The sequence below is a fragment of the Prorops nasuta genome, unplaced genomic scaffold (assembly GCF_024137725.1).
Source record: "Prorops nasuta isolate Cenicafe-Biocafe unplaced genomic scaffold, Cenicafe_Pnas_1.2 PNAS00374, whole genome shotgun sequence".
Taxonomy (NCBI): domain Eukaryota; kingdom Metazoa; phylum Arthropoda; class Insecta; order Hymenoptera; family Bethylidae; genus Prorops; species Prorops nasuta.
The window spans coordinates 6,862-30,470 of record NW_027117170.1 but is presented as its reverse complement, the minus strand read 5'-3'; the positions used below and the strand labels follow the sequence as shown (position 1 = coordinate 30,470).

General features: G+C 37.2%; 5 protein-coding genes and 1 long non-coding RNA gene across 9 annotated transcripts; 4 read left to right on the top strand and 2 right to left on the bottom strand.

Annotated features, from left to right (window-relative positions):
* Positions 1-2,469: 2,469 nt before the first annotated feature.
* On the top strand, positions 2,470-4,231 carry LOC136785466 (uncharacterized). 2 transcript variants are annotated; one of them, XM_066746511.1, is made up of 4 exons: positions 2,536-2,579; positions 2,678-3,069; positions 3,618-3,947; positions 4,017-4,231. In XM_066746511.1, exons 2-4 carry the CDS (start codon positions 2,752-2,754, stop codon positions 4,221-4,223), a joined length of 855 nt encoding a protein of 284 aa, XP_066602608.1. In that variant the 5' UTR covers positions 2,536-2,579; positions 2,678-2,751; the 3' UTR covers positions 4,224-4,231. The 2 variants fall into 2 exon arrangements, with proteins under 2 accessions (XP_066602607.1, XP_066602608.1); XM_066746510.1 differs by having other exon boundaries at positions 2,470-3,069.
* Positions 4,213-10,031, bottom strand: LOC136785465 (uncharacterized). 2 transcript variants are annotated; one of them, XM_066746507.1, is made up of 5 exons: positions 9,798-10,031; positions 6,575-7,978; positions 5,791-5,959; positions 5,125-5,230; positions 4,213-5,016 (listed from the first exon to the last, which is right to left on the bottom strand). In XM_066746507.1, the coding sequence occupies exons 1-5, from the start codon at positions 9,895-9,897 to the stop codon at positions 4,825-4,827; spliced, it is 1,971 nt and encodes a 656-aa protein (XP_066602604.1). In that variant the 5' UTR covers positions 9,898-10,031; the 3' UTR covers positions 4,213-4,824. The 2 variants fall into 2 exon arrangements, with proteins under 2 accessions (XP_066602604.1, XP_066602606.1); XM_066746509.1 differs by having other exon boundaries at positions 5,125-5,206.
* Positions 10,032-11,116: 1,085 nt separating this feature from the next.
* LOC136785463 (uncharacterized) lies at positions 11,117-12,878 on the bottom strand. Its single transcript, XR_010824661.1, has 4 exons — positions 12,807-12,878; positions 12,451-12,724; positions 11,988-12,246; positions 11,117-11,852 (listed from the first exon to the last, which is right to left on the bottom strand). It is a non-coding gene; the product is annotated as an uncharacterized lncRNA (long non-coding RNA).
* Positions 12,635-13,557, top strand: LOC136785461 (cilia- and flagella-associated protein 251-like). Its single transcript, XM_066746505.1, has 2 exons — positions 12,635-12,743; positions 12,813-13,557. The coding sequence occupies exon 2, from the start codon at positions 12,884-12,886 to the stop codon at positions 13,283-13,285; it is 402 nt and encodes a 133-aa protein (XP_066602602.1). The 5' UTR covers positions 12,635-12,743; positions 12,813-12,883; the 3' UTR covers positions 13,286-13,557.
* A 442-nt stretch (positions 13,558-13,999) lies between these two features.
* Positions 14,000-16,733, top strand: LOC136785468 (sericin 1-like). Its single transcript, XM_066746514.1, has 5 exons — positions 14,000-14,061; positions 14,346-14,613; positions 15,057-15,361; positions 15,426-15,539; positions 15,571-16,733. Exons 1-5 carry the CDS (start codon positions 14,001-14,003, stop codon positions 16,302-16,304), a joined length of 1,482 nt encoding a protein of 493 aa, XP_066602611.1. The 5' UTR covers position 14,000; the 3' UTR covers positions 16,305-16,733.
* Positions 16,734-19,600: 2,867 nt separating this feature from the next.
* Positions 19,601-21,827, top strand: LOC136785467 (uncharacterized). Of its 2 annotated transcripts, none has more exons than XM_066746513.1 (6): positions 19,601-19,844; positions 19,929-20,159; positions 20,790-21,152; positions 21,288-21,402; positions 21,486-21,569; positions 21,656-21,827. In XM_066746513.1, exons 1-6 carry the CDS (start codon positions 19,616-19,618, stop codon positions 21,666-21,668), a joined length of 1,035 nt encoding a protein of 344 aa, XP_066602610.1. In that variant the 5' UTR covers positions 19,601-19,615; the 3' UTR covers positions 21,669-21,827. The 2 variants fall into 2 exon arrangements, with proteins under 2 accessions (XP_066602610.1, XP_066602609.1); XM_066746512.1 differs by having other exon boundaries at positions 21,246-21,402.
* Positions 21,828-23,609: the final 1,782 nt, after the last annotated feature.

The window sequence follows — 23,609 nt, the reverse complement described above, 5'->3', positions numbered from 1 at the left end:
TCAAATCTGAAATATGTGATATATATATATATATAAATATATATAATCCTGCTTAGCTTAACGTATAAGTGTTTCGAGTGTGCCAATTTTCTTTTTGTATTTTTATACATTAATTACGACAAAGTATAAATATTTTTTAGTTTTTAAGAGTACAAATTAACACACTTAAATCATAAAATCCTTATGTACATAATGCAGGAATCTATATAAGAATTGCTACTTATTGTACAAACTGCAAACATTGAAATTATAAAAATAAATTATATAGCATTGCGCACAAATTATTTCTGCAATTTTTTATTCCTTCTCAAAGAAAATCAAATTTCACTGTAGGTTTTCGCTGTTTGAATGTACTATTCGGGGATGGGGAGGAGTCTAAGATGACACACACAACAAAAAAGGAGATAAAATAATATGTTTGTAAAAGAGCTTCAGCCTTCTTGGAAATAATCCGTCAAATTAAAAGATAAGTCGCGAGACAGGCGAATCTTGTAGTTCGTACATGGCGCAGGAGTTTCGTGTGACATAATTAATGGCACCAAGCTGACGTCTTGTTTAGAATGACAAATGAGTCTACTGGTATCTGTGTATTTCTCATGTGTCCGTAATAGGATACATCAAACTCCTTAAGTTGCAGTTACAGAACAGGATCTCCTCTTTTAAACTTTATTAAATTGTAATTCTTATAATTGATAACTATTACGTTCTACGAACCCGCCGTAAATATTTAATTCGTAAGTTTACTACGTGTAATTTAAAGCTAAAGAACCTTAATTTATTTGAAACATTCCGTTGCTTGGGTTTCGTATACATACGGTACAGTCGAGAACATCAATTGTTCCCCATACAATTGTAACCCCACAACTTTTCCAACCATGTTTTTGTTCTGTATTTAAAGAACTCATGAATTATTATTAAATAAAACTATGTGTACAGGTGAGTGTAACAAAGGTGGAACAGAAAATGGACGACTAGAAAACTGAAGGGAATATTTACGCATAGGAAACTTTTGCTTTCTCAACTGTACATTTAACCAGAAAGAATAGTGCCATATGTTGGAAGGTAAAAGATATCTGTGGACATAACGCATTAACCACAATTCACCAATAATAGCAGTTTAGATGTGATTCGGTACATTAGGCGCTCGTCTCTTCACGCTCAATCAACTGTGAATGGATCCAACTAAAAGAGAGGTAAGACGTTCCTGGGAAACAGGAAGTAGGTAGGTATAGTGTATACTACGTATAGGTACAAGCAAGAGAATACACCATAACCGGATAAAGTTTAATTGCGTGAATGTGAGTTACTGCTAGTTTGTCCCCTCGCAACATTGTGTTGGGAAAAACTATTATCTTTTTTAAGCCATCTTGATTTTCATACGAATTTCGAAAAAATACTCAAAGAATATCTATTTTGGTAGAGCATATTGATTTGACTATGCTAAACTTTTTAGATTATCCCGAGACACATGCGTGATAACATAAGCTTCTATGTAGTCACACAATTGCAGTTGCATGCATTCCAACATATAATTCTTGCTTAGATGCTCATCAAGGTTGTTATAAATATAATATTTAATGTATACAAGAGAATATGGAACTTTTCATTTCAATATGACGAGTCATCGTTTCCTGTTATCTTTGGGAACTTGAAGAACGCGCCAGATATTATCGTATTCATTGAATTAAACATGAGTGCCCTTAAATCAATTAGTATATATATATGACTCGATCAATTATTAAACTGAATATTGTGCTCTCCATGTTTTCAGGCTTTATTTGATAATAAGAATACATTATATGGGAGAATAGTCTCTATGTGATAATTGATTGGACGCCTCGAATACAAATCATATTTAACATGATTAAAGTATGAAATAAAAGTACAATATGTACCAGAGGTATACATATATGCGTATTGACTGATGAAAAGGCGTCATGCAGCAGGGAATTTTAATGAATTTCAATGAGCTTGAATGACCCTCTGTTTGCGGAGAGCTTTAGTTAAGCGTTAGGAGGGTAGTACTGGCTTTAAAATTGCTTTGGCCACTATGTATAAACTGCAATGACGAGGCGTTGGGGTGCATATTATAGCAGTCACCCCCCCCCCCCCCCTCCCTATATATACTTATACCCTCGATGACACGTACGATGTACCACAAAGTTCACGAGTATTTTTCACGCTTTGTTCCTATTATTACTTCACAAATCATATTTACTCGTTAACTCAGTATGTATTTCGCATATAGGTATGATATAACTTTATAAATCAAGTTAAATTAGTTTGTCGCCTAAAACTGAACAGTGCGAAACCAATTGAACTTTCATCCGAGTTAAGAGCTACAAACAAATTAAGTTAGAGAAATCAAACATGTGCAATTTCAGTTAGAATTTAAAATTCTTAAAATATTATCGAATAAAGAACGTTTTATTCTACACGTAATTTCGTTGCATCCGTGAAATAAAAGGCTGCAATTATTTATTATTGTTGGAAGTGCTCCTCGAGGAAGTAATTAAGACGATCAAGCGATGTCCTCCGGATTGTCTCTGCACGAGAGTCCTCTTTTTCTTTATCCCCACGTAAGATCTCCGGAGGCCACAACGATTTTCCACAGTTGCCAATTGTTATTAGTATTATTACTATTACAGTATTATACGTGACTGTCCATCCCTTCCAGAAATCTGTTACATGTCTATGACAGTATTGTAAATTCCTTACGAAAAGTCAGTGTCTCATCTGAACCTCACAAGCATGGCGTACATTCTTAAGCCCAATATTATCTTGCATCTTGCTATCTCGTGGCTGATGCTGATGGTTGTTGTGCAGGCATCAGCAATTGGCTCTGATGTCTCGTCTCAGATTGATCTGGACTCGGACGATGATAAATCGACTACAACCAGTGCACCTAACCTTAAAGCGGTCCTGGACCTGAATAAAGGTGCGGCACCACTGAGAGCTAACGTGAACGTTGGCAATAAGCACCAACCTAAACCTGTAGCATGGAGACCCATCACCTCTGCTTTTGCCAAATCAGACCCCGTTAAAAGGAGAAGAAATAATTTAACTGGTGTAAGTTATATATTTCTCAGAGAATTTTAGTTAAAAAATCAATTCTAACTTAGTCCGTCCTATTAATCATTGATTTTGAATCATACTTGTTTGACCATTTTATTATTTTCGGATCATTAGAGTAGTCGACCGTAGACTTTAACAAAGCTTAAAAGTCGTGTTAAAGTGCAGCACTTTTTAATTTACTGCCCTGTCAGAAACGGAAAGAAACATCTCTGCACACTGCAGTACGGAGGACCGCTTAGACTAGATTTGACGAAGGTGCTCGTAAAATTGCTCGTTATAATTTTATAGAGAGTTCCAAAGAACCATCGTAAATACCGACACGGTGTAAATTCGGTATTGTTCCGGCGCTCTGGGATCAACCATGTTCAGCTGTCATCTAAAATTCATTTATCTTAACGATACGAGCGTAATTTACTGCAGTCTCGTTGTAGTATTGGACAAGCTTTGATTTAACATCAATTATATTTGGGTTTTTCTTGACATTGGATTATATCGTGAGTGATAATAAGGCTGCGTTTAATGTATATTTTAATAATTTTCAGCTAGACTCGAGGGTGCCAAACGTTATCAATAATATTCAAATAATAGTTAATGGCAACGAGACAGATTCGGAGACGGAGAGTAGAATTAATAGGAATAACATGGTATGCAAAAATAGCGTATGTAATATTTCTGTAGTGTCAAAATCAGATGGGATAGGTAACATCGTAACCGACGTTCGTCTTAGCATCATAACAAGAATTAAGACTCTGGACGTGGAAGAGATCCCAATTATCGACGGAGTTCGAGGTAACGGCAGAAATCGTCAAGAACCTCCACAATATTTTCCTTTGAGTTACGTTCCACACGTGCTTTATGATAACTTACCACAGGTGAGAATTGTTCTCTTCCAAAGGATCCATCATCCGACTAACAAACGTATTCAATTTTTCATATTATAGATCCAAACGCACCGTCCAGAACCTCACGAACGAAGATTTTACTACGGACACAGAACTTTCCAGAGACCACCATCTTATTACCATTATCAAAGAATCGACCCTGAATATCAAGGTCAAGGAATGAATCTCCCGGACAAAACAAACGTGGATGATAAAATCGAGCCACCTCTTAGTAAAACTACGACTAACGATAAAGAAACATCGTAATTAACTTTTAATTATCGACTCAGATAAGATACATTCTGAACAATGTTCATTAAAATGACTTATGGTATTAACAATCGTTTATTTATTTCTACTATTAAAATAATGGAACTAATAAATAAATAAATACATAGTTTGACAAAAATCTTACGGCAGCATAGTGTTTGTATTTCACAATAACGAATTATACGGTAAGTACAACAATCTATGTTACCTTAAAAAAGAAATCATTAAAAGTATAAGGCACGGATACGCGTGTGATCGTATAAGAAAGGAAAAAAGGAATAAAATTTTTTAATTTTATCGATGCGTCATTGAATTATAAAAACTAACGATATAGCTACATTTACTATAGGAAAAAGTTGTAAGAGATTTTTTTAATGCAGTTGTTTTATAAAGTGTATACAATTTCCTTATTGTTACGGATTGAGTATTTCCGTATATCTTACGAACTTAATCGAGCTCATTTGAGTATAATATTATAAAAAAGAGGCTTTTGATAACCCTGAGTTTGTAAAGCAGCCTTTATCCCGTCAAAGCTACGATTTACTGAGAAATAAAGAATTGACAAAGCTGTTATCAAAATACATAAGTGGCTTGAGGATTAATCGCGAACGGTGCGGAAAGTGACTTTTCCGTTGTCATTAACACCAGTGGTAGCCTGTTTGTGAGAAACTTCTTTTCCATCTGGACCAATGAAGCTTGTCGAGCTAGAGCTTGAAAACACTCCATGAGTACCGCCTCCGGAGAGGGGACCGATATCTTCCCCAAATCTCGATTCGATTCCTGGAGACGCCTGTGTTTTTAAAGAAAAGAACAATTTAAGATTTATTTACTAACAACTTTACAACGTTAAATAAGCATTATTTGAGCATTACTATTATTATTATTACTGAATACTTACAGGACTAATAAATCCACTCTGGTAGCCACCATCAGGTCCCAGATTAATGCTAGAAACAGCTACGTTACCTCCGTTGCCAGCACTACGGAAAATTTGGTCCTGAATTCTTTTACCAAAATACAAATTTAGCATCAATTAATAATTGTCTTCTATCGCAATCATATGCTATTTAGCGAGGTGAGGTTAGGAATCGTGAGTATTGAAATCGTGAAGTAATTATCCGCCACTATAAACAGTTGTACGTATAACCCGATTATATTTCTAAAAGCATCCACTATTGCTGGAGAATTCAACATTCCAAGCTACAACTGGGCTCGCGCATGAATTTCCTTATTATTATTTTCCCAGAATTGTTATAAAAGCTGCAAAGAAAAACATCGAGCTTCACCCTATCTCCAAAAAGCGTGTAAAATTAGCTAGCAGTTTTGGAGTTCTGTTTTATCAGACGAGAAACGAGTTCTTTCTAAACATGCAATATTTTTAAAAATTTCTAAGAATTCTTTCTTATTTTCGTTGTGTAAAACTTTAAAAATTGTCTATAAACGCTCTTCTTGCTAGCTGGAAGAGAAGAAGCAAAATAACCATCACCAGCAGAAACAAAAGAGAGAAGATGATTTTTGTTCTGTTAAGCTCTAACATAAGTTGCAAATTTAAAAAATTACTTACGCTTTGTTTTGTGCAGCTATTTCTGCCGCGATGGAATTATGGTGAGCTTGGATACGTCTAAAGTTTTCTTCCATCATGCTTTGAACATCTAAAGGTGAGCCAAAATCATTGCTGAATGGAAATCCTCCAGAAAACGATCCTCCACCTGTACTAGCGTATGATCCAGAACCTGCAAAATTTCAATCAATCTTGTTAGTCTTTAAGTTTGTAACAATAATATTAAACTTTATTTCATATATATACCAGTGATTGTAACTTTTAAAATCTGTGATACCGCTAATACCAATTATTGAAATTAATTTTTGCATAAAACTACCATACGAGTTGTTCGTTTTGATGCTGCAGCTGCATTACTTCGATGCGCGCATAGTCTGTCATTAAATAAGAAGAATTTTACGATTCTCCCACCACGTATCATCCGATTGAAAGATAAATCAATAATAATATAGATAATGTACTACACATTAACAAAATCTCCCACAGCTGTGGTATACGAGAGAAAAGACTGTGATCCAATCAAACGCTTTCGTCTTGTGTTTGTTCGAAGATGTTGCTGCATTTGCAACAATATTATTTTTATTGCGCACTCCTAAATTTATCGTCAATTCACGTTGCAAGACAACATCCTCGAGCAAGCGTCATAAATGTAACCAATGTAAAAGTTGAACATACATTTACATATACATATAATTAATTTAGTACGCCAAATGATCGAGGGTTGAAAATTTTGCAGAGTATTAGGAATCTCAAGGTTAAAGTTTTCTTGGCTAGTTTATAACTATACCTGCTCCGTTAGGAGCGCTTCCAGCGTTCGCGAAATTTCCTTGACTTCCGGTATTTCCTGGAGTAACAGAGGAATCGGAAAATTGTCCTCTGGTACCTATATTTGGTACTCCTGAAGATCCGGCCGAAGCACTGGCACTAGCAAATCCATTTCCTACCGAAACACTATGAGTGGAGCCATGATTGGGCCCAGACTGTGATCCATAAGAGGCTCCAGGAATACTATTAGGAGAAGGAAATCCAAATCCACTTTGCGACTGGTAATTTGGATAAGGGCTTGGATTGTAATTACCAAATGATCCTTGATTGGACGTTGGATACTGATTATGAGGATTGTACGGAGTATTAAAAGGCCTGTACGAATTGTAAGGATTGTAGGAATTATAAGGATCATACGAGTTGGAAGGAGCACCAGATGGTTTCGAAGGACTCTGATTAGGCATATTGTTCGAATGGGAATTATCCTCTGGTCCAAAACGTGAGTCCAACTCTGGTGCTACTCCATTTGGATTCTTATCAGTTGGTTTTCCAAGATTAGGTTTGCCAGCGTTCGATGGTTTTCCGGGACTGATTGGCTTTATCGGAACAGAGCTCGCATAGCTACCAGCTGATGCTGACGAAGATGATGGACCATTACTGGTACTGGTCCAACCACCAAAATTTGGGTTGGATCCTGGAATAATGTTGAAATTCGAAGAACCAGAATTGGGTGTATTGGATGGATCGCCAAATCTGGAATTAATGGAAGGTCCTCCAAAGCCTGGATAACTCGGTTGATTACCAAATCCAGATAGAGGATTAGGGAAGGAGCTCCCATAAGGATTGGATGAAAACGAGTTGGGGTTATAGAGGCTTCCATAGGGATTATCGTAAGGGCTCGCAAAGGAGTTTGAACCATATGGATTATTAAAAGGATTATAAGGAGCATTATACGATCCAGGCGAATTTGCTCCTTGATACGATCCAGGAAAATTGCTTGGATTTGATCCATAACTTGGGAAGGAACCTACTCCTGGTGTACCACTGGGTGCAGATTCAGGAGTGGATCCAGCTATGGATCCTGGTGCTCCGGAAGCTGACTTCCTGTCAAGGTCAGGTGTGCTTCTAGAAGGCTTCCCTGAGGTAGGCAAGGCTTCCGAGGAAGCTATTGGATCTGGTTTTCTGGAGTTAACTGTTGTTGATTCGGTACTTGATTGGGTTGTTACTTCTGTGGTTGTTGTATCAGATGGCTCAGTCGCACTCTCAGTTGTTTTAGGTGATAGAGTGGTCGACTCTGTGGTCGTTGGAGATTCGGTCGTCGTAGTCCCATCTTTAGCATCTCGCTTTCTTCTATCGATGGGAAATTGTCCAGTTTGGCTTGTATCAACAGGTATGAGTATTTCTTCTGATTGGTCAGTTCCCAATTCTATCAAGCAGCGTTTCAGCCAAGAGAAATGAAAACAGAAGAAGATAGATGATTATTATTATTTTTGTTAAGTATTGCAAACTTGTTATGAGAGCTTTTGCAGGTGCAAATCTTCCATTGTGACCCATCCAGACATATTCTTCTTCATCCAAGTCGTGCATTAGCCTTGCATGCTTCTACAGGTCCTTCACCATACTAATGTAAAATTGTTATGTGTGATATATTTTCATGTCTCGATACTATCACGTTAGTTATTTTCTATTAATTAAACAATCTATATTACACAAATATACAATGGAATTTTGTTACGTTCGAAACGTGATGGAAAGTAAATATTTTGATTGCACGATACGTGACGAAAGGGAAAAATCGAATTTCACGTTGATCCGATATGTCATGTACACACGCTGCGTATCGCAAATGCTTTCCCCGTTGAGACAGTTTCGCTGGTAAAGAATGCTTGCACACGCACATTCTAGCGATAATTTCTTCGTTATCATATTTTTGGACTTTTATTATTGATCAAGACTCGTGTTCCTTATAATTAGCGCTATACTTTTTACAATTTATTATTTTTTATCAGATACCACCGTGTTTTGCTTAAATTTTGAAAAGTCTCTCATGTTAAAATATTATAACCAGTGCAAATTTTACCACCGAGGAAAATGAAATGAAATGTGAAGAAAGTATCGCTATACGCGGGTCAAGGTTTGTGTGAAATTGGGTCATGGTTTGTAAACTGTGGAACAGATATTACGTATTTTTTTCACGCATTGTATGCACGCGTGTTAATATTTGTATAGACGTATAACGCAAAATTAAACGGTACTACAGCATTGTTAAAAGCTGCCGCTCTCAACTATACACTAGTTAGCAATGATTAATCAGTATCGAGCTATACTAACGTATCTACACAGCTTAATAATACTTTGCATGCAACAACATTCCTCATTCTTTGGTAAGAAATCAGAAAAAGTCCTTCCTCTCCTTTTAATAAGTTTACGGATGTTTACAGGAGTCATGCAAATGCTAAATACAGTTTTATTAATCAGTGTTTAATTACCATGGATCACTTTCAAGGCATGATTCGCTGCAAGTGTGTGCCAATTACAACCAGATTATAGAATAAATAGTAGACTACATTTAACGCAGAAATAAAATTTATCTATGCTGAGATGGAAAAATTTATACTTTTTATTCAAGGAAGTAATATTCTCTTTCGAAACTTGTTATTCTTTGCTATTTAAAATTCCGCCGTTAACGAGAATAAGAGATTTATACCGGTTCTGGAATTCCCATTCTTCTCTGGCAATTCTCAACTAAAATTGCTAGGGTTATGTAAGTTATTGTTGCGTTTATTTTTTTTTCTCTGTACTTGCTAATAACAAGTACCTATTTTCATTGTTGTTTTTTCTGGATGATTCGAGTGTATTCAAAGCCAACGAAAGGATCTCAAGTAATTCGAGTACTATTGTTGTTTGCACACGAGTAACACTGAAGTTGATAATAGGTTATGTATAAAAATATGTAACCCTTTAACCTAATCCTTGAATTAGTACGTGAAAGCATAGAGAGGAACTACGGTATAGTAACGCTACTCGTTAATAACGAACAGAACTACGTATATTTGACAAATAGGTTAGTATATGACAGAGAGTACACTTGAAAATAAGTTGCTATATAATATGTACAATACAATTTGAAAAGGAAGAAAGAGACAAGGTTCGATGACCTTGCGGTGTGTTAGTGAACTACGTGCCTACGTCATGGTATCCTTGAAAGTTCTACTCCTATAATTTAGTGTATACACATCACTCACCTGATTGCGATGCAAATGTCGAAGCCCCGGAACTGGCAACAAGCGCAAGGATGACCAAAGCACAAATTTTCATATCCATCGTCCAGTTAAATTGCTTCATCAATACAATGATTAACGAGAAAATCGAACGTTTCCTTTGTGTCAATTCGCTGTTTACTATCACCACTAAAGACCGCGTGAAACTATTTTGATCGTGTTGTTGGCGCAGATCGCAAGAGAATGACTGACTCACTTAGTGCGGTGATCATCTTATATAGCATTCGCTCGTATCTGCGGAGTACCTCAAAACATTTGCGGCGCGATATTTAACTCACCGGAACTTTGTAAGAATTCGAATACACCCTTCAACCAATAACAATTCGTGGCATCATTTTGAAGTTAGGTATTGCAGATTCATCCACGAGAGTCACTCTTAGCTCGACAATGTTCAGTCAGCGTGTTTTTTTACTTCTCTTATATACAAAATTACCCCAATCGTCGCGTAAATAGTTTTTACCTCTTGTATTATAAATAGCTACTCGATTAATTTTCGCTGGATGTGCTATACGTGCTAAGAGTCGTACAGGTATCAAATGTTAAAAATTTTGGCGAAACTCGTTTGCGACCAGTTCTTTCCTAGTGAGTGATGACTCTTTAATCGTTTGGACCTTGACAATGATCTTGCCTAGTCTATGCACGAGCATGGCGAGCTTATCTCAAACGACTTGTTTTTTTTTCCTCTCCTTATTATTAATCAATATACTTTCTATTTTTACGCGAGTTGGCAAATAACAAATTTTTTTCCATTTCATACTTTTGTCAAATAAAATAAATTACCAAGCTGATCAGACGTTCTTATTTTTTTTCCAGATAATTCGAGAGGATTTATCGTAGTGTAATTATTGAACAATTGTGTTAGTGTTAGCATGGTTTATCCACGATTAGTCTACGTGTATCCTGGTCAAACGGTTATTGATCATCACGGAAAGATGAAGGCGTATCAACAAACTAATCACGTTCTTCCCGTGTATTCATTGATACAATTATTGGTTTACCATATAAAATTGATACTTGAACTGAACTGTTCAGCGAATATCGACCATAAACGGTTTTTATAATCGCTCGTTTAGACCACAAAATTTTTCTTGAATAATTATCTATGCTTAATTTTGCCTCTAGTAAATGATTATTTGTAATTCTACACAGTGGAATTTTTTTAACGAGGAATAAAATTCCAAAGCTTATGATTTTTTTTAAACAAAATTTATAGTATTATCAAGTTACGAGAGGAATCAGTAAAAAACGATGCTTTCATTCAATACATATTACTCACTTTAATACTTCCCCTGATCAGGACATGAGTCAGACAAAGATTGTAATTTTACAAAGCTGATAAGAAAATGGAAAGAACGAGAAAAATGATGTTCTCTAAAATGTACGGAAGATTAGTAACGTCATTAGCCGGTCGGATAGATCACATTGCATTATTTCCAGAAAATTTCTTATTTCTGTATTTAAACAGTTGTTGCATCAAGTGAAATAACAAAAGCCAGCAACGCCAATGTCTGGAATCTTTTAAGATTATTCACTGCAGGAACTTTTGCTGCAAGGTTTCCTCTAGCTATCATTACTCTTGCGCTTTAATCCAACTCCAATTGAAAATCAACGAATAAAAATTTCCATAATAAAATATATATGTATATTTCAGAAAAAGTTAAAACCTTCTTTCTTATTAATTATTAATAACAGCCAAATGAGAATTGCCAACAAGGAGTATCCCATTTTTCATACAACAACAAACTAATTATTTCATTATAATTATCTTCTTTCCTCCAAGAATTGTTATTTTCACCAGAAAAGTTTCTAACAAAAATTAATAAGTGTAGGATAAAATTGGCGATGACGAATAATTATAGAGAAAAGTACATTTTTTTTCCTGATCTCATAATATCCTTTTACATAGAATTATCATCGAGATTTATTCAGCTGGTGTATGACGCTCTCGCTGCAGTTTGGTATTCTTTGTGTGTCCAAAATGTATAATGCGCCTGGTCTTCTGGACTTATCAATGAATCGCTGCAATAGTAGTTCTATAAGTACTAAGAAAAGAAGCAGTAAATTAAAAATAAAGGGAAAAGTATTTTATCACATCTGGTTCGTATAATTCCAAAGGAAAGTAAGATTAAATCGAAGGATAAAATTTCAGTATACCTGAAGCCGTTGCTCTTGAAGATGTATTTAGAAAAATAAGATAGTCTACTTTGAAGCATTCCAGAGAAATTCTTTATCGCTGCGAGGCATGGAAATCTACCATATTGACAAGCGGTACTACTGCGTGGTAAAACAATGCATTAAGAAGGAGTGCACAGCTTAAGTGTAGGCCGAGAACGGATGTGTTAGGAGATAGCACAGTCCCTTAATGGTACTCAATTTCGAGTCTTAGGGCTTCTTAGTGGTATATAAGCTCGGTCTGAAACGAAAGGCCCTCAGTAAGATCTTAAAAATCCAAAAATATACATATTGTGCCTTCTATAGAAAAAGTTGAAGAAAAAATGTTCAAGACTGCTAAATTCGCCTTAGCAATTATACTTACTTTTCAAGCGTTAACTATCAAAGGTATTTCGTTTTCTACTATTTGAACAGTATTTATTTTCAAACTAACTTCTTCACTTACCACGTGTATTTGCTGAATTTTGGTTGCGCGTTAAATTACAGGCAGTCCCGTTAAAAAAGGCGATGACGAATTGAAGCATATTTCTGAGAGAAGTGGTAAAGTTGTGAATATTAGGGATTGGTCGCACTTCCACCATTCTTGGACGCTGCCGTCATTCTCTTCGCTATCTGTTAGCAACCTGTTCAAAGACACCGAGGACAATGACAATGAAGAAAAGAAGCTTAAAACTCGGGTCGAGTCTTTGGAAAAGTCTCAGAAAGAGATATTGGAAATTCTGAAAAAAATTACAGAAGGTTTTGCTTAATTGATCTTTTCTTTTCATATGTATATTGTTTCTAAGAATTATTTTTTCTTACCTCTAGCAAATAAATCAGCTGGCAAGGTTTGCGGCAGCGAAACTCCACTAACTACGAAAGTTAACGAAACGAAGAAGATGGACCCAACAAAAACAAAAGAAAAGAAACCTTTGGCAGTACCAACAACTGCAAAGCCGGAAGCTGAGCAGAAGAATCCTCCAAAGATTGGAAAAGAGCAGGAAAAGGGCGAACCTCAAACGCAAGTAGGAAAAAAAGGTGAGAAAGAGGAAAAACCTGCTGCATTGGAAAATGAAAAGCAAGGGATAAGCCAAGCAGAGCCAGCAAAAATCAACGAGGGGCAAAAGGACACGAACCAGTCAGCCAATAAAACTGCCGATCGCGAAAAAGCGAAGGATCCGGAAAATGACAAAACCAATACAGAAACTGCAGAACCAACAACTGATAACGCGATATCAGCAGTCGTGCTTGGGTTCGAAACTTCTAAAGAGAATCAATCAATAATACCATCCGAACGATAAAAACTCAACTGCTGCGATTAGACAAAGAGGCAAAGACTCTTTAATACTCGAATATACAGTGTAAATTGGTATACAATTTAAAATATTTTATAATTCAAGCGGAACGCTGCTTTTACATAAATATGAAACTATTAAAAAAATATAATGTTTTTACAAATAATTATCAATAAACGTTGGTTTTTCCTATTACCCTTTGACAGACACTTTGAACTCTGTCTCGAATACAAACACGTGGTCTGACGCGCTTACACCAATACTAGTATGCACTGTCGGTTCCAAATACTGGTTACACAAGTCTTCAGCCTTAGCCCAGTCGCAATCGACGCTTCGGGAATCCACAAGGTCACGATCGTCACACGCACAGCATACTGGCCTTATATCGTTGAACGAGCTGGAGTCGATGGATTTTCTTCATAAAGATCCTTTGACAAGATTATTATCTTACCTTGACTCTCGTTAAATTCCTATTGAAGGTAAGTCGATAAACTCGAAAAATAAACGAAAGCTCCCAAGCGAGAGAGATGTTTGATGAGAGGAGGGAAAAAATCTTTGGGTTTCCCTATGACGAATCCATCACGGATCGTGGTCAATGATTCTTACGGGAATGTATTACGCCGATGGTTCTTCTTACGCATATTAATAAGGATCTTAAGGTCAAGCTAACTTATTAAGAAGGGCAGTTGGACATCGCAGAGACGTCAGAAACGTTTCAGACATGGCAAGAATCGCCAGGTGTATTGTGATTTTTTGCGTTATCCTGGGGTTGACCTGGGCAGGTAAGCAAATTTAATCGTCAGAGGTTTTTGGAAGGATCCTTTCGATAATTTTAAAGTTTATCGTGTGAAGTTTGTGATTGTCAAAATTGTGAGTGTTAGGTTGTTGTAACATCGTGCCAGAAAGAAAAAGCCTGTTATTGTTGAGTCTCCGAAACTTCACTCGTATAAAAGTGAAATGTTTTACTGTTTGTCATAACAATCGAGCTTCAGGAATAGCCCTATATGAAATGTACCATCAACTAAATTCTTTTCTGAAATTTTGATGAGGATTTGTTGCTATTTAGACGAACGTATAGAGTTGAGCAAGGCAGAGCACGAGAGACGACGGAACACACCACCCGAGCTTACGCCTGACTGGGCGCCACAACAAACAAGGACTGGCAAGAAAAACGAAGCTCCGCAAGCTCGCTTCTTACCATTCACGGCAAGCTTCAGCTTAAACGCGGGCCAAAACAATGCACACACTCTGAGCGTCGGAGCTGATCGGGAAGGCATCAGTCTCTCGCAAAGCACCAGTCAATCCACAGCCGCTTCTTTTGGAAATACTGCAGGGTAGACAAATATTCATTCTCTCATTGATAGATACATTCAACACGTTCATTTCGTCGAATTCATGCATTCATTCATCTGGCGTCGCGGTATACTGTGCCAATTTGATCAGTGATCATTTCAACAATAACTTCAATCCATGCTTCTCTCTGGTTCATACCTCTGCAGCAATTTTCCCTTCATCTTTATGTTGGTCGCATAGGCCAGAGAAGTACGGAGAGAATTTAGCTGAAATGCCTACAAATTAATTTTGCACAGTGTACTATAGCTTATCCCATAAAAAACAGACTTGGCCTATAAAAAAAAGAATTGGCCGTCGAGACACTACCATATGTCTCTCGATCTATTTAGATCGACTGTAAGTGCGAGCCACCGGTGGTACACGCCGAATTAAACGAGTTGAGCATTACTTTACGTATAGTCATTCCTTGCAATATTTTTAACAGATCACTGGCCTCCAGTCAGTCATCGTCCTTCTCCGCTGGCTTGAACGGCTTCGCGGCTGCTGACTCGAATTCCTTTAGCTTAAACCATCCAATCTTCGGAGCGAATACGCAAGCTGACAGTAATGCTTTTAGTATTGGTCAAGGAGCAGCGTCCGCCAATGGGAACGCAGCAAACCATCATGCATCATCCAATGCGCAAACTTCGCTTGGACCTTCCCAAACTAGTGCACCCTCCTTCCCAGAGAGATATCCTAAACGAGAACCAAATATGTGGAGCAATATTCAACCAAGTTACGAGGAGACTGGTAAGATTTGCGAAGCAGAATGAACAACCGACAAACACTTAACGCTTTTGAAAATTGTTTATAGTTCACTTGGATAGAAACAGACCGATGCTAGTGATCAGTCATTCGCCATCGAGTTGGAATGAACAAAACCCGAAAAGGGGACCGATCGAGTTGGACATCGATGCGCAAAATACAAACTGGAACAATAACAAGCCGTATATACACGTTTCAAAATGGAGACCTAGCAATGGTCCTCATCCTGAAGAAATTGGAGGTTGGAATTCGAATGATTGCAGGGGTTTCAGAAACTGTAGACAGCCAGGGTCCCAAATTGGATTCTGTTGATGTCGGGGATGATTTTGTTCCTCAGGTGGGTTTCAATTCCAATGAATGGAATGGGGAAAACAATTGGCCAACCGGTGGTCTTCAAATCAATGCGGCATCCGTCTCCTCCAGTTCCTCTTCTAGACCAGGTGGATTTTCCATCGGACAGTCGTCGTCTCAGAGTGGTTCAGGATCGCGTGGACCAATCTCAACCGGCACCGTTAATCACGTGCAGACTTCGGGTAACGCTGCGGCACATGCTCAGGGTTCAGTAGGTTCTGTTCACCAAGGCAACAATGGTTCGTTGCAAGGTAGTTTCGATTCTGGTACGATTTCTGCTACTTCTAGCGGAAATGGTCAGTCCTTGGGAACTTCGATAGCTGGGAACCGAGGAGGAAATTCGAGAGGACAGGTAAACACGCACACTATCGGTGCTGCGTCATCTCAGGGAACGGCTAATTCCGGCTCGGTCTCCAATATCAGATTTCCTGACGAAAGCAACCTTTACGACGTACCCAAAGAATTTATAAGAAACAGAAACACTTCCCGCTCCAAGGGCAGAAACGAAAAGGCTCCCATCGAGAGCATCATATCGGACATTGAAGACACCGTTGTTGATTTATTTGACCTTGAATGATACTCCGGTGAATCTTAAGATTAAGTTGTGCTGTATTACTCGCATCGTACTCATTCATCACGATAGACTCTCAATCATTTTCATATTTCTTCGCCTCTCTTAATTTATTCTGTAAATATATAATTTGTACAGTAATGAAAAAAACTCGGCTAATTTTAGTAGTTGTACGATATATTTCATGCAGTCTTAAGAGTGAAGCATGGCGAATACACTGGATAAAATATGCGAAGACTGTGGACGATTGAATTACGATGGTAATTATCAAAGCGTGACGCAATTTCGTCTTTTTAAATTATTTCTATCCAGTCGAGGACGTTTCTAGGAAATTTATTTGCCAGGAGATAGCTGTCGTGCGTAGTAAGCTTTGTTGTAGGATATTTTTTTAAACATTTCCTAGTGTAAAACTTAAAAATTTAGAAAAAAAAGCAACTCCATAGCATAAGAGTATTTAATTATTCAAGCGATATTAATCTATAATTGGATTAAAACGATAATTGTACTATAATTATAAAGTAAAATGGAAATTATGAGAATTATGAGTACTTTACGATAGCGCCGAGTAGCTGCAGGCTCTGCGCGAAATGGGTGAAGGTTAGTGACAAGTAACAGCGAGTATCTCCTGAAGGTCAATCATTGAACTTGAATCAACAATGAGCAGGACAGTGGAGCCATCTGTCGACTAGAGGGAACAATATCTGAAGCTGTGTCCTTCTTTATCAACATCAGTTTTGAGGATGGTAAAGTTATCCAAATAAGATACACACGCAACAATTCGAAGATAAAAACTCGACAGGTTATGAAGCTTTAAAATCTGTTCCAGTAATAACTAAATTTCGTGATATATTCACACTAAATCTATGTAGTATTTCAACCTTGATCCTGTAAATCCTGTTTTTTTGTACACTTTCCGTATAGCAATAGTAAATAACAAGTTTGATGAGAAGTACGAATAATGATGCTGAGTGCAAACACGTGCAAGCAATTTTTCCCAACCAACAATTAGCATAAAATTCAAGATAAGTAAACAATGCCCGAAATGACTAAGTCGATTGAGGAAAACCCCGGCTCATTAAAGTCCAACAGGTTTAATCGACCATTTGAGGCTTCAAACGTGATCTATCTCGTGAAAGGAAGGTAAGCTATCAATTTAAACAGCTTTTGACCGCAGCAAAATAATGAAGAATTAAGCTTCAATTATCCCACCTTAATATCATTAAGATTATATTATGCTAGGGAGTGGAGATAACCCGTTACTGATGAATGACTATTATAATTGCAAAAAAGCTGTCCAATCGAACTTACTTAGTGATTATTAATGGTGACGTACGAAGGATAGTATATAGATGTATATATAAGAAAAACAAATCCAGTATCTATTATTAAAAAACACTACATTATAGTTTTAGCATCTGTGTGCGTATCGCTATACGATCGCTATACGGTAATCTTGCTCACTGGTAAAAGAAGCAGGTCGATTGATAGAGTAGTACTTTTCATTGAACTTTTATCATATTCGAGTGTAAGATCGCATCAGAGACAGGTGATATAATCATTAAACGCGATTATTATCCACGGATTGGATCTACCGCCAATAGACAAGGCTATTGCTGATTAACATTCCATTACTGTCAACAGGAAGAGTAGCTCAGAATGAATCGCACTACCGGCAGTTTGATGCGGTTTAAATTATGCGAACAATGATCTCAATTTTCTGCGTAACAACGCTCAGCGGCAATTGCACCGCGCGGATCGCAGAAAACTTCAACGAACCTTAGAAGGTACGCGCATGCGCACATGAAATCATGTTTGCATAGTCGATTAACTTGACTTTCTTCAAAAAGGAATTTGACGTTATTTCGGTTATTTTCTAGCGTGCAGTCAATTCATGCACGTCGTAGCAAATTATCTTTAGGATTATCATTTAACTTTGATGATTTTATCACTTACTCTCAAGGCTCTAATTGAAAATTCAACGAGAAACGCGTAAATCCAATACTGCGAAATTTTTTAACCTCTGCGATGCATTTATTTTCTTGGGTTTTACCCTTTTTTTTGAACGTCGCGTTTTTTCGAGTTATCCAAACGATGGTAAATTGGCGTGAAGCGGTCATTTCCAAAACAAGCCACGGTACTGTTCGGAGATGAATGGAGCAACTGATGAGAAAAAATACTCTTCTCTGAATGAGGCCGTGCTAAATCGCAGCCCTCGCGTAATGTTGAGATATGATAAATTGATTCATTATATATAGTGCAGAAAAAATGGTGGAAGCTGCAATATCAATTAAAAAAGGTTTCCTTTATGTTCTATCTTCTTTATTCCATCCTCTTCGGGGCAAAGGTATATTGCTGAATAAAAAATATTACAAAATAATTTTTTACGTCAGTACCAACATAATTGCAAATAATAAAATGCAAATGCTAAATCGATTTATCTCCGAGCTTACTTGATAAGTGGAAAATAGAACAATTATGTATGATGGTTATAATCGATTATCAAAAGATCACAATAACCTGGGAAATCCAGAAAAGCTGCATATTCATCTAACGAATGCTATCGTCACACTGTATGCGTGTTATGTTTGTATGCAAGTTCTTTAGCTACAAAAAATCCTTTCGAACTCATCATGACTGCTTGGAAGTATAAAATTTGACCACACAATTGAACAGTGCCGCGTAATAAACAATTTATTTTTATGATCTAAAATCTGTAAAACATGTATAGCATTGCGAATTAAAGCGATGAGACTTTAATATATATTCTTTACAAGCCATTTTGTATAAAATGACGTCTTATTATGATATTTATGAAGTTAAATCTTTATTCCATGCTGCACAAAGCATAAACAATGATTCAGATCTAGAATTACAAGTAGCGCTATAAGTAAACTCTACTTAAGTTTCGTAGCTTGCTACATTGTTCTCTCGCTCGACTAGAGAAGCGCTAAAATATATTCTGCTGACAGCTGAACGCGAAAGCCGACAGTGGAGAAAAAGTTTTGATAAAAGAGCAAAAAACTATTTTTCTCGAGAGATTATGTCCAGACTTGAGAATGTCCTCACTGTACTATTTTAAGAACACACAAATGATTCATGTCTGTATTCTCGACTAATCACACGAATGATCCACTTATTTATACTGAATTTGTGAAATCACAGTGTATTAGATCCGCGATTAAAAAATCAAATAACAGCTTGTCTAGTTTTGACCGACGCAACGGCCGCCGGAATTTCCGTGGGAAAACCAAAAATGTTCGCGGTAGTGGCGTCTATGTGTATATAGTAGAGGCAGTAATGCAGTGAGAACAAGAGAGATGGCTTCTGGTTACTCAGCGAGTTATATAATTACTGAAGGATTCTACACGCGTAGGATCGATGCCTATAAAAGCGGAAACTTTGAAAGATCACATCACAGCCAGCACAGTGCCTTCTCCGATACAGCAGCTACCCCCATGATGGCTGGTGCATCGCGGACTCTCACAATATTGGCCGCCATATTGCTGGCCACAGCAGTATCTGCCATACCGTTGGAACCGAAGGATGGTGAGTGAAAATATTCCTATTTTTACATTTCAGACCAACACAATCCTAAATTGATTAATACATTATTCCTTCTTTGCGTTTTAGAGCAAACCACAGCGGTCGCAACCGACGATGGCTTACCAACTCTTGCAACAGAACTTAGACCACCTCCACCCCCATCGTCCGAGCAGTTAAGAGAGACAAGAGAGCCAAGAGAGGGCGAACGACCCGCCATTGTTTACGTGGTAAACTTGTACGCAGTGAAAAACACTAGCGCCGAATCTTCGGAGGATATGCTGAAGAATGAAGTTGTTGAGAAGATTCCAGACATTTCAGGTAACGCTTTTTAAAGATAAATTGAGTAGCTTTGCCGCAATACTGAATAAATACGTTTTTATGAAGATGTGTATCATTGGTGGTAGTCGATTAATCGTTTAAATACATCGTAAAGCGAGTAATTTAAAAACAAAGCTGAATAAATAAAATTCATAATTATTCGGTTTTTATATGAAAATTGCACAGTTTGCAGGATTTATTTTAATAATTTGAATCGATCACCACTACTGGATACACGTTATCATATAAAAATGGATTTATTCGGTTTTGCTCTCCTAATTAAAAATTTCGGGCCCATGCAAATTTAACATCTGGTAATTACTGTATATCGAAAAGTTTAAACCGATCATCGAGAATATGCGGTTGGAGCACATAATAACGTAGGATTAACAATCGAGTTTGTTTTCCATAATTATGAAGAACGTAGTTCCGATTCGTGGTCAGTGATTAGTCGCTAATTATTTTTATGGATGAGCATGGAATAATGGCATCGACTAACAAAGATTTCTTCGATTCCTCATAGTCCACCAATAAGAGGAAAACAAACGGATGAAAAATCGATTCTCCACGAGTTTTATGACAATGGTTACATCACTGATGCAAAAAAGTAATGTTGTTTTTACTTTGCAGAGCCAATAGCTACGCTTCTCTTCGTAGTTGAATTGGACAATGAAGATGAACCAGTCAGTCTGGACGAGATCGCGACTGACCTTGAACGAGAGGGTTTCAAGGTTAAGAAGATCGATCACGATGGAGAAACCAGCTTGGTCAAAGTAGAAATGGAAAATAGAGACGTAGAAGAGATAGAGACGGCGGCGACGAAACCAAATCCTGAAAAGCCGGAGAAATTGAAGAAGCTTCGTTTTAGGAGGGCTCCGTGCTTGAAGTGTTTGAAGAAATATGGCGGTGGCGGCGGATATGGTGGTTATCCAGGTGGCGGTGGGGGTTACGGTGGTTATCCAGGTGGTGGATATGGCGGAGGATATGGTGGAGGTTGGTTTACATTTTTTTTAATCAAAGCATTCGTTTGTTTGTACGAGGAGATAGCTTCAAACTTTTTTTTTATTTTTTTTTTATTTTTTTAAGGAGGTGGAGGATATATAGGTATACCTGTGGTGGTTGTTCCAGGAGGAGGTGGCCATGGTGGATATGGTGGTCATGGAGGATACGGTGGTCAGGGTGGTCACGGTGGAGGTGGTGGATATTGTCCAACTTGCCAGCCGGTGCAACAACCTTGCACTACGTACGTATTTTTCAATAAAATACTTGATTTTTCATTCGACGAAACATTCCAAACGAGTCTCTGATTTTTCGTATTAATTGCAGATGTGGCGGTGGTGGTGGCAGCCATGGTGGCGGCAACAGTTACGCACAAGCATCCGCCAGCGCGCAAGCAAGTTCATCTTCCTGGTGAGTGTTATTCTACTATAATAGTACACAGACATTGTATTTTGAAACTATGTAGAATAACTCATTAAATTTTGCATCTCTTTCAGGGGTAAAAAATGAAAGCAACGAATTAACTAGCTTAGCTGAAATATTTTTGTCAGAATGAGCCGTACGAGCCTGCCTACTTGACGTATATTTAATATATTCCTTATTAAGCTGTAATTATTTAATTTGTTTATTTTTCTAATAATAATTCCAACTTATTTGAATCGTAATAAATTAGTTTTTTCTCGGAAGATAACATATCCTCGTCAGGATAATTAATGTTTACCGTAAATACCGAAGCAGGAAAAAAGTTCGAATCTTCCGGGAATTTTCGCATATTCCTAGTTGCTTTTCCAGCAAGATAATTAAGGATGAAGTATAACGTAACAATATATATATATATCTCATCAATCATCGTAATGCAAATTTTTCTCGTGCATTTATCACATTCATCTGGTAAATCGCTATGAGACTTTATACTGATATAATGTTAACAGAAATGTGCTTAAAATGAAATGTATTTTGTTTATATTTAAATGAAAAGATGAAAGACCGGAAAAGTCGAGAAAGGTTCTCTTTGAGTACAAGAGTGTATTACAAGAGTTTCAAGGTGGGTAGTGTTTTTTTTGCAAAGCTGGCCTAGATCAGCAATACTTGAAAATGAGAGCTGTATATAGTAAACGACCAGTAGAAACGGGTCCAGTGCCTCTTGACGAACGAACGGTTTGAGTGAGGATGGCGTTTATGTGGTTGCAAGTAGCTCCTCCACGCCAGTAATTACGCTGCGACTTGGGTGAACGTAACGGTAAACCGTTGATTCTTTTTTTCATTTTTCGGTTGTCCTCTGTGATTTCTACGCCAAAAGCAGCTTCATTGGAAAAACTCTTTAGTCATCCACAGATGTATAGTTTCGATCCAGTCGGCAATTTGTATTTTCAATAAAATAATATACTCAAACGATTATATCGAGTATATTGTTAGCGCAGCTATACGGACCTGCTAAATCTGCTAAACGTGATCACTCTTGGTATTATAAGCATTTAAATGCATTCTATAGATACATACTCAATCAGTTATAGGAACATGTCATGTAACGTGTGATTTCTACTCCCTAATGCTATATTTGTTTATTTTTCCTCGAGGTGAGACAACTTCAAAGTTGCAATCGGAATAAATTTGACGTAGCACAGTTTCCTTAAAACAAAACTTTTATTCACTGTTGAATTTACATTTTTCACTGCCACTGGCACTCAATCGACTGACTCGCTTCCCTTTTTCAATTCTCACCCACCTCACCACTTGCACTATCGCGATTCGAGAATTAGTAACCAAGAAGATGCATTCCCCACCAATCACGGATTCAGCCTTTCATTTAGACGGTAAGCTTAAATTGTGTATGATTAGCAAAATCCATCTCGGATCTCTCTTTTCTAATATAATGTTCATATTGTTCTAAGATGATTATCTTTAACGGTTTACAACTTACGATTTAACTTCCTACAGTATACGTCTCCGAAACGTTATATAAATAATGTGTAGCTGGCTCTGAGACAAAAGTGATAATAAGAATTCACCATGAGCTCTGACCTGTACTGTTCGCGGTAAAACACATCAACTGCAAAACGGGTAAGACTGGTAACAATCACTTTTGGCCAAATTGCCACGACCACGAGTCGATTTTACACGTCGTTGAAGGTTAAATTGTTAAAATAATAATAATTTCAAAGTTAAATACATTTAACTGAACCAACACGACCGTTGTAATTTCCAGAAGAAAAAATTGGTAATGAAAATTAAATTTTGAAAAAATTATACTGCTTTGAATGAAATAAAAATGATTTATGTAATATAGCTTCAGATAAATAAAGAAATACGATTCTCTAAAGTGTAATTCGATTACCGTGAAATGACATATATATGAGTTTGCGTTGACCAAAGTCAGGATGAAATATCGCGTTAGATCCAAGTGTTTATTGAAGCATCATTGGTGGGAATGCGTGAGTAGAGAATGCATGG